General features: G+C 33.4%; 1 protein-coding gene across 5 annotated transcripts in view; it reads left to right on the top strand.

Annotated features, from left to right (window-relative positions):
• Positions 1–1,176: 1,176 nt before the first annotated feature.
• LOC111631932 overlaps positions 1,177–10,645 on the top strand; it is a 15,366-nt gene continuing 5,897 nt past the window's right edge. For 2 of the 5 annotated variants that reach the window (XM_023376270.1, XM_023376269.1), the window contains exons 1-5: positions 1,177–1,284; positions 1,353–1,469; positions 1,567–1,712; positions 1,784–1,918; positions 1,991–2,228. In XM_023376270.1, the coding sequence (XP_023232038.1) occupies positions 1,215–1,284; positions 1,353–1,469; positions 1,567–1,712; positions 1,784–1,918; positions 1,991–2,228 (706 nt within the window). In that variant the 5' untranslated portion in view covers positions 1,177–1,214. Of the gene's footprint in view, positions 1,285–1,352; positions 1,470–1,566; positions 1,713–1,783; positions 1,919–1,990; positions 2,229–2,655; positions 2,745–2,940; positions 3,016–10,645 lie in introns of those variants that run through there. The other 3 variants (XM_023376268.1, XM_023376267.1, XM_023376271.1) reach the window with 2 other exon arrangements.

The following is a 10,645-nucleotide window of genomic DNA, read 5'->3' as shown; positions in this document are numbered from 1 at the left end:
TTTAACATAACAATAAATATTTTAGTATTACAATACCATTTGAGTACACAGTTTTATTTATACATCCCTTTAGCACTTTCATCCTGAGCGCACTAAATTATTTTTATTTATGTCTTGCTGTAACAAATTTTACTCTATATTAGATCTAACAATTATACTCAATAAAACTTTTAAAAATCTACAAAAATTTCAAAAAATTATCTAAATAAGTTTTAAAAAAANGGTTAGGTTAGGTTAGAACGTGCGTCCCCACTGTTTGCTTTCTTGTCTTTGCTGGAATCGGCGATCAGCCGCCATGACAGTCTACGTATCTCGACTTGTACCAAAAAAGCAAACAGTGGGGACGCACGTTCTAACCTAACCTAACCTATTCTAATAAATTATCATAATTATTACCATTTATATTATTAGAATAGGTTAGGTTAGAACGTGCGTCCCCACTGTTTGCTGGAATCAGCGCCGGCGCCATGACAGCCGTCGCCGTTCGCTCGCGTCGTCACGTGACACGTCGTCTCCAAAGCGGTCCGGTTTCGAGGCTAAAACAGGAAGAACTTCCATGATGGTCTACGACCCTGGACATTAACCCGCTAAACAATAAATAATAATAATTTAATAATAATTTATGGCTAATGCAAATAATCTTTAAACAAAAATTTGACGTTTTATGAGATGAGAACCAGAGAGTTTTATGTGTATTTGGTTTTTTTTAATCTGTTGTTTGGACAATCATTATTCAGTTGTTCTGTCATTTTTATGAGTAGAGAGGCAGGTTTTTGCGTGAAAATTTAGTTCTATCTGCAAAAGTTGGCAAAACTTCAAATTCTTCTGTTGTAAAATTGTTAGCCTACTAAATCGGATAGAACACACTATTACTAACCTCGTGATTTCGCGACATGACATTTAGTAGTAATGAGAGAAATTTAGCAAAACTATAAAAAAATTTCATTATTATTTCACTAAACATAGTAATGAATAGTAATAGTGAAAGGTTATTTCACTAATAACATAAATCCTAAAAAGGATCTGTTTGATTAGATTATATGTTATGTAGAAATTTGTGTAAACTTTCTCTTCTCAAATGTTAGCTTGAATTCGTGCATCTTAAGCTATACTCTTTCTGAAATTTTAATTGCTACTATTAATTACAATAGTATCTTAATATGCTTTTCCCCCTAGGTGCTGCTGCAGCAAGCAAAAAAATTCCAGATGTTAAAATGTATACCTTCTTTCTTTGCGATCATTGTCTCGGAGATCGTCCCATAAAAACATCTGATGAATACAAAAGTAAACTTTAATTTAGTCAAATTTTTGGTTTTACGTTTTATTAATTTTTTCCTTCTCTTATTTCCTAGTTCAATTGCCTAAAATAGAAAATAGATCTTATTCTTTAAAAATTCCTGTTCATTGTGTGTCTGCATCAGGCCGTTTCGATATTTCAGAGATGAGATTTATCATTTCCGAAATAGAAGGTAAGATAAAACAATATATTTTCACTGAAGTATAAGCATTTCAAAAAATATTTCTAAAATTTAACTTTTTTTTAACTATTTGCTTCATCTGTTGCAGAAGCAGCAGAGCCAAAAGCAGAAGAAACTTCGTTCGAACCTCCCTATTATAAGAGTGCTCACTACTCTCTTAATATTCCTAAAAAACTTACGATGGCAAAAACTTTAATCTATCAATCAAAAAAATTTGAGGATGAAACCCTTGATGTAATTATATCTAAACTTGTTACCGTTTATCTGGATTTTTTACATTCCTGTTTAATTCTCCTTGATTTCAGACGTTTGTTGATTCATTATTTGATAAGCAGCCCAAATGGGAACTTCTGAGAGTTCATCTAAATCACACGATTCTAAAAAACACACAATTTGTGCTAAATAATATTAATTGGCAGACTCTTCCTTTAACTACATTCGTAAGTTAATTTTTTCCCTTTTTTGCTTATTCTTTAATATTCTGAATTTTTATACAGAGATTTTCTATGTAGATTGATGTGTATATATCCAATCTGTACAAATTAGTTTTATTAGACTTCTCTCTCTGCCGTGAAACATATCAAGAATTTTTATGCGAAGAATTTACTAGCGAATCTGAAGATATGGATAAGAAACTACGTAAATTCTGTAGTTACGTGACTCTCCTTTCTCGATGTTTTTCAAATTTTGATCGCAATGAACTGGATAATTTTTACTCTTATTTGAAACTTTGCATCTTTCTGGATTATGGTACGTATAAACTTCGTTAATATTCTGTGAAAAACTTACACAAAGTTATCATATTATTCAAATCATATACTATATTCCCAGACAGTATTAAATTATTATTTTTATCATATTTTGTATAGCTGATTATTCTGGTCTGGTCTGACTCAATAGCAGAGCCATAAAGCTTTACAGATGGGTGCAGGAAGGAAGTAATATGCCTTAGTTTTTTCTACCTTAGGTATCTTCCTGGAAATATTTATTATTTAAATAATTTACATATGCATAATAATTTTTATTATAAACGATTGGCAAAAAATTAAATCGTTTAATAAATATTAATTTTTAACGTATCTTAATAATATGTAAGAAATTATTTGTGATAATATTTTGTTTATATACATTTTTTAACAGACGGACGCAAAAATATTTAAATAAATTTTGAAATGGTTCATTTACGCTTTCACTAAGTTGGTTAATGGATGTTATCAGTACAATTCGTATTTAAAATTTATTGTTGATTACATTGTCATTAATAAGGTAGGCCACTACTCTAAGCGATATCTTAATTTTAACTTTCTTTTTTTGTTGTGATGAAGAGAATTCAAAATTGTGAAAGAAATTGTTAAATTAATAGGAATATTTTATGAGCGCAACTTTTTTCCTCTCCCTCTTAATTAATGATTATTATTTTTTTTAATCATATCGTATCTATTTGAAATGTCGTCTCCGGAAGAATTAACGTTTGAAATGAAATTGTCTAACGATGAACAGTCTCCAGACGTGGATTCCAAGTCCGCTACATCAACAGGTAATAGATATTGCTAAAATGATATAGACAAGAAATGATGTAACACAATAACTACAACGAAATCTGGTAGACAATAGTTAAGATATGCTTAAATATGTTAAGAGCCTGTCATTTTGCTAAACGGTTAATGCCCAGGGTCGTAGACCATCATGGCGGCTCTTCCTGTTTTAGCCTCGAAACCGGACCGCTTTGGAGACGACGTGTCACGTGACGACGCGAGCGAACGGTGGCAGCTACGCGAGCGNTAATAAAAATGCAAGACTGTGTATATACGTATTTTTATTATTACATATAAATAAACATAATAAGAAAATATATATTTTTTTAATTTTTGGAGTTTCCAGAATAAATTAATCAAATTCCCATAAAAACCTATGGTATATCAATAATCAGATAGCGAACAAAGTCTTGGAATGGATTATGTTCGTTAAATTAATTCAGTACTATATTATCATAATTCATAAGACAATTTATTTAAATCTACTGTTAATAACAAATACAATATTTTAAAGCTTATTTGAATTAAATTTTTTATGAATTTTTTAAAATTTGTTTTGTAGGTTTAACCACATATTACAGATTTAAAAGCATCCATATATTTTAAAGCACCACCTGAAAACTGGTTCTGGAAAGTAAAGTTAACATGCTATTTTAAAATCATTATAAGTTAACACCAGTAAACAATACAAGCATAACTGTTAATCTAATTGTGTAAAACACTGTCAAAAACCAAATGTTTACATTATTCATACAGTATATACATACAAGCCAACCAAGCACAATAATCATGTTGATTTTAAGTCCATATTGTTCACTAGTGTCACAAGTAATCCTCACTAACCTTACTTTCATATGTATGATACAAAATGAGGAGCATATGGAAGCTAGTTGAGCATACTATTTGCATTTTTTCATGAACTATAGAGGGCACTGTACTTCTACAAAATGGCTACTTTATCTGGGTTGCTTATAACTAATCAACATAAAATTAATCATATATTACTGTCAGATATAATGTTATATGCTGCTTGTAGCTGTTTATCAAGATTTTTATAATAATTATTCTCCTTCTATAAAATATCTCAATAAGCAGCTACCAGCATATATCATAGCATATAAAATGACTTATTATTATTGCTAGCGTCCTGCTAGCAATAATAATTATTGCTAGAAGGACATTTTATGTGGTATTATTGAAACAAATGAGTGAGATTATTCTATACATATTTGTGTTCAAACATCAGATTTGACATCAGTCCCACAAAAATTACTAGCATTTTAAACTTTAAGGAAAAATCTTATAAAATTGACAGCATAACTTGTTCAAGTAAAGCTGGACAATTAGAAAACATTTTTGCCAATTCTTAACAGTCAAATCCATTCTTTCTGTCAATTACATTTTTGAGTTCCAAATTCTAATTTCTGAATCATCTGTTCATGTGGGAATGGGTTAAAACTTATATCGGACTCCCATATGGCTTTGAAATTTCAATTTGGAATGTAACAGAAAGTTTTGCTTTTCCTATTGCTATTCAGAATACTGCTATTGCTATTGAATTGCTGACAATATAACAAGAATATTTCTAATGACCCAAATAAAATAGTTTTGTTTTTAAACCCCAAGGGGCAAACATCCAGTGAAAAATGCAAATAGACCAGAAGGACATAATTGATTTGTTAGAAAGAAGATACAACTGTGTGAGTGTGTGGACTAGACATAAATTTTAAAAAAAATAGTATTCAAAAGAATAACATCAAAAAATTATACATGTACATTAAAATTATTAAGAAAATTTCTTTCCCACACTCATAAAGATTGCAGGAAATGATTTTATCTTTCTCAGATTCACTTCCTTTCAAAAAGTGACACATCCTCCGAATGAATTCACAAAGAACCTAACACCTAAAATTTGTCTATTGGATTAAGAACCTGACATTACCAAAGATGGGCATGGGAATTAAAGGGGAGGAGCCCCAAATAAAAGAGAGAATCAGATGATGAGAAAGGAGTTTGTCATCATCAAGAGTTGCAACTAATCTCTACACTCAAGGATTCAACACACACTGCTGCCTATCCAGTCATCACTGCCAACGTACCGTTTACCAGTCTGTCTGACCGTATTCATCTACCTATCTATATATTGTCAGTGTGTTCTATTAAACTATGATGACCTCCTATCAAACAAGCCAGCCATCTCCTATCAAGTGATCAAACTCCAAGGAAAAGAAACCAACATCCCCAGATATTTATCACCTTGCACCAAGTGTACACACTCTCTCTCTCTTGCAATTTAGACTCGTAAATGCATCACTATTATAGTTGGAAATATATAACCTTATATGTAAATAAACAGATATTTGTTGTTTAACTTGTTGTAGAGTGTATTCCTTTCATCACACTGTCTCTTAAACTTCCTCCATCCAGAATCTGATCGCCCATATACTTAGCCACTTGCGTAAAGCAATAACCTGGTGGCCATAGTTCTGTGTCTCTAAAGATGCAGTGGTGTCAGTCCTGACGTAGGCATCCTGATGTGGTGCTGACCTTTCGGTCACAACTGTAGAAAGATTGCAGCTGACTGTGGCATTTTAAAATTAAGTGTTAGACATAAAGAGAAATAGAGCTGCAATTATGGATGTGTGAGAAAACAACTGCAGTTAAAAACAAGTGCATACAGCATTTACAGTATGATAAACTGAATGCAAAAATAATAGAATTCTTCCATACCAGTAAAAGAAAAGCAGAAGGCATACCAGTGGGCCAATGCCAAAGTAGTGCAAAAGAAATTGCTAAAGTATGTAGCTTAATGACTTTGCTGAAAGTATGTAGCTTAATGACTTTGCTGAAAGTAATGACTGGCTAAGATAGAAACAATATTTCTTATTGCTTTCAGTGTTATCTGTGGAAACTCAGATGGTGTTAATGTAGCTGCTGCAGAGGACTGGAAAAAATCTGGGAAATTTGACAAAGGATTGTGATGTGACTGACATTTTCAATGCAGATGAAACAGGCTTTTACTTTTGCCCATTACCAATTCAATCGCTAATAGAGAAATGCCTGTAAAGGAGGAAAAAAATGCAAAGAATGGCTTAATGGTAATGTTCTGTTGTAATGCAAGAGATGAGAAGCTGAAGTGTTTTTTTTATAGAAAATGCAGCATACCCTCAGGCATTTAGAGTTCATCATGTCAAGCTCCAAAATCTTCCCATTATTTGGCATCACAACAAGCAATTGTGGATGGCCAGTGCTCTTTTTAGAGTGGTTGCATTATCTCAACTGTACCATGAAACAAAACAATTGCAAGATCTTAATTTTTGTACACAATGCTACTAGTCATTATGATGGCAAACCGTCATGTATGTTTATGCTTTCTATCATCTAATCTAACAAGCAAAGTTCAGTCATTATCTAGGCAGTAAAACTGAAGTACAGAAAGAAACTACTCAGTAGGTTAGTTGCAGCTGTAAGCCATTGCAACAACAGGGATGAGTTCATCAAAAGTATCCTTGGTTTGGATGCATAGTTCTTGGCAAGGTGTATTTATTTTATTATATACACACAAAATAAATTAGCATTCACTGAACTCCAACAGTTGAGACTGACTGAGAGATCTGGGGTGCAGTGATGCCCAACCACTTCACGCAGAGTTTAGGGAGAAAACAGGACAAAAATGGAACAAATAGTAATACAGGACTGAGTAGTGAAATACCGTGACAGTCCTGTATATATGGGACGTATGGCAACCCTACCTAATAACAAACCTCCCTGCAAAATTTCAAAAAATTTTGACAAAAAGCATGGGAGTTATTAAGCTTCAAAGAGGATGAACAAAATCATGCCCCCCCACACACACACACACACACACATCCACATATATAGAAATTATCCCCCAAACTTTTTGCATTTCTCAACAATTTTAGATCCCAAATCCAAAAATGTAATGATCCAGGGAGGTCATATTTTGACCGATCTCCATACATTCACTTTAATATATAATAGCCAGAAAATTAAAAATTACAATCATAAAATGAGATACAGGATATAGAACATAAAAGTATTTGAAAATAGAGATAAATCCAAAATGTTCATCATTTATTAACAATTTAGGCCTATAATTTCACATATACGACAGCTGTAGCAGAATATATACAGCAGAGCTCTACCACCACATCTTCATGCTGTAACTGAACTATAAATTTGTCTTCGCTAAAAGGTGGTGTTACCGATTGTGATTTCCCCTTCAACAACAAAATCGTCAATAGTGACATGCTGATCATCATCAAACATTACTATTAATTAACTTAAACATTAACTATATATTATTTTAAAATTCAACATAATTTGTAAATGATGATTTGTTATAATGTTACATTTAAAATATAGCAAATAAAGTTATAATATAAACAAATACCTGATATATAGCAATGAAAAATTACTTTTAATACGGACTTAAAGTTCTTGTAACTTAAATAAACAATTTGATATAACTCCTTATTATTGTAAATATCACATTTGTTTAATTCGGAAATTATTAATATATTAAAAATTAAAACAAAACTTCACTTGCCATTCCTTTTACAAAATGCCGTCGTAACTCGCGCCACATTAAGTTGCCATCTTGTCGTTTAAAAAACGTTCACATTAATATAAAAGAAAAGTTTTGTATATAAAATTTTACTATTAAGGTGTTTTTAATTTTATATAGATGTTTTTCAGTTTTAATATTATATGACAACAGTTATGTTCTGTGTTAGTTCAATCTATTCGTTTTATAATAAAAATTAGCTCAGCTAACTATAGAACGATTTTAGCGCCCCTATGAGTAACGGTTACAAGTGCGGTTATCTTTATTTATTTATTTTTTAACTCTTTCCGCTCTGTGGGCACTAACAGGGCCTCTTTTAGCAAGCCCATTATGGGTTTGGCCAGGCCCACAATGAAGCGGTTGGGTGGTGAGAAACAAAAGACCATCCCGAAAAATTCCTGGGGATTTTTCGACCCGCCTGGATTCGATCCCAGATCCTCCAGGGCGGTATACCACCTTGACCGCTCGACCATCCGACCGTCCTTTTCACCCCATGGTCATTAAGAGGGCCTTTTTTTTCATACCCATTCTGTGTTCAGCCGGATGGAAAGGAACGGAGTCCCGAGGGTTTTACGGCCACGAAAAATTAAACATTTCTTTTCTTTTTTTTTTAATTCCGTTTAGAATTAAATTCCGTCTCTCGACGGGTATTCTAGAACGGAAGTTTCTGAATAAATTGGCGATTTGAAAGTTCTTGTAAAGAACGAATGCGAAGACTCCTCCAAAAATTATTGTTGTTTGTGACTTTTAGCCATATTATACTGTACTGTAAATAATCATTTTTTATACAAATCCCTGTTTAAATAAATTCGTCAAAATAACAATTGTAACAAAAATTCAGTGGAAAACTTTTTTTCAAATGCTTTTTCCTGTTTAAATGCTGCCAGTTCTTTTACATTTAGAGTTTACGTTATACTCAGTGTCGGCGCTACAATTTAAACAAACTAGATAACCGCCTAGGACGCAAGCCATAAAGGGGCGAAAAATTTCAAGCTATGCTTTATTTACACTTCACTAAAATTTTAAATTAAATAATGATATATGATTTAGTATCGATTCTTTTTCCTTATCCCTCACACTATTTTATTATTGGTTCCTTTTCGTTGCTTACCTAAATGATTTTAATTTTTACCTATTTAAAATTCAGTTAAGAGGGCCTTTTTTAGCAAGCCCACTATGGGTTCGGCCAGGCCCACAATGGAGTGGCGGGTGGTAACGGACGGGGCCCGACATATCCGAACAGACCATCCCCGAATAATTCCTGGAAATTTTTCGACCCGTCCGGATTCGATTTTGGGTCTTCCTGAGCAGTTGGCTGCCACCTTGATCGCTCGGCCATCCGGCCTGAAGGGATGCGCTTATAAACTTTGCCTAGGGTGCAAAAAAACTTGACTCCGGCACTGGTTATACTGTTGTAGTTGTTCACACCACATTACTGTATATAAAACCATAGAGTAAATATAACACAGAAACGGCAATCCCAATCCTTTACGTTGCGCTGTCATGGATTCGCCCGAAAATTTTAATATGACTTTCGAATGCACGGAATCGAGTGAAACATATATTATCTGGATGCATTTCGATAGGATTTACTTCAATTAATTAAACAATTCAAGTAATTTTACACATACGCAAATCCTATAGTTTTCGGCAACGAAATGTTTAATTAAGCCTGTAAATAAGTTCTGAGTAGGCCTAAATGCTTTGTGTAGAAGCAAAGCATTTACTCAAAACAAATACAAGCCAAAATTCAGAAAAATATTATTATTATTTTAAGGAATGACGAATATGGCAAAAATTAACAATTGTCGTAATACAATGCGTGGTCGGAAGCTAAAGAACGATTCCTAGCGAGAAGGGCTACGTTTCGCAGACATCGTCATTTGGAAGTTGTACGGCCGCAGAGATGCAACAGTATTCGAATGCTGAGAATATTAATATGCATTTTGAGATGCCCATTGACTTTCCTGAAAGCCTTGTCATCAGAATTAGCGCCGCTGCTGTAGAAGTACGTGACATATCAGCATAGCGCTGCGTTTCTTTATGCAGCGCTCGAGAAGCGCTTTACAGCGAACACACTGAAACTGGTTTCTAATTGGCCAACACTGCTCGTGACGTCATTTTGCTACACTCTCGCTGCATAAAGAAACGCGGGGTAGCTGTAACTAGGATTTTGGACGCCTATGGCCAAGAATAAAAATGGCGCCTTTAAAATTTTTATTATTAAAAAAATAATTTTATTCTAAAAAAATGCTATTGTAAAAAAATTATCGAATGACATTTAAATACTATATAAATTTAAATATAAAAATGTTTTTGTGTTATTAATTTCGAATACAGTACATAATATTTCGAAACCTTCTCGTTGGCGCCTTTATTTTAAATCGGCGCCTATGGCGGGGGCCACATTGGCCATACCCTAGTTAAGGCTCTGCATACCAGGTATCTTCCAAAGTGTACGTCAATAACTCCGTCGCCGTTATGGTGCATGTATTACAGTTGGTAGTCGTTCATTTTAACAATTCTTGTAAATATCCGTGATTGAACGTATTTAATCACGTTTTTATCATATGTTTTTCGTACTTATTGTTTTTCCGTGTTTGCATTTTCACATTCCACCACGCATTGTATTACGACAATGTTACTTTTACCCAGTAGCATACCGTGGTTGTCAGCCGCCCGGGGCGGAGGAAAATTTCGCCCCCCTTATGTAGGTATTTCAATTTAAAAGACCAAAATTCAGTTTTGTCACAGAACAAGCAATGAAAAATTCGGTGGTAGTGCAGCGACCTGTTTAAAATAGTTCTATTGGATATTAGTGGTATATATGAACGCGAATGAATCGTACAAGCAAGAAAAAAAAAAAAAAGGTCAACAGGTTTCGCAGGATTTCCTCGAACAAAGAAATTACTACTTCATTAGAACGACGAGCCGATTCTCAAGCTATCCGGACGATAGCACTATCGTAGGCGCGATGCAAGTATAGATTAGGATGTTTCAAATTTTTACAAGATATTATTATTATTTATTGTGAAATTTTGCCG

This window comes from Centruroides sculpturatus, unplaced genomic scaffold, assembly GCF_000671375.1.
Source record: "Centruroides sculpturatus isolate CEXI.00-Female unplaced genomic scaffold, Cexi_2.0 scaffold666, whole genome shotgun sequence".
NCBI lineage: Eukaryota > Metazoa > Arthropoda > Arachnida > Scorpiones > Buthidae > Centruroides > Centruroides sculpturatus.
The sequence above is the reverse complement of the archived record's forward strand: the minus strand, read 5'-3'. Positions and strand labels throughout refer to the sequence as shown.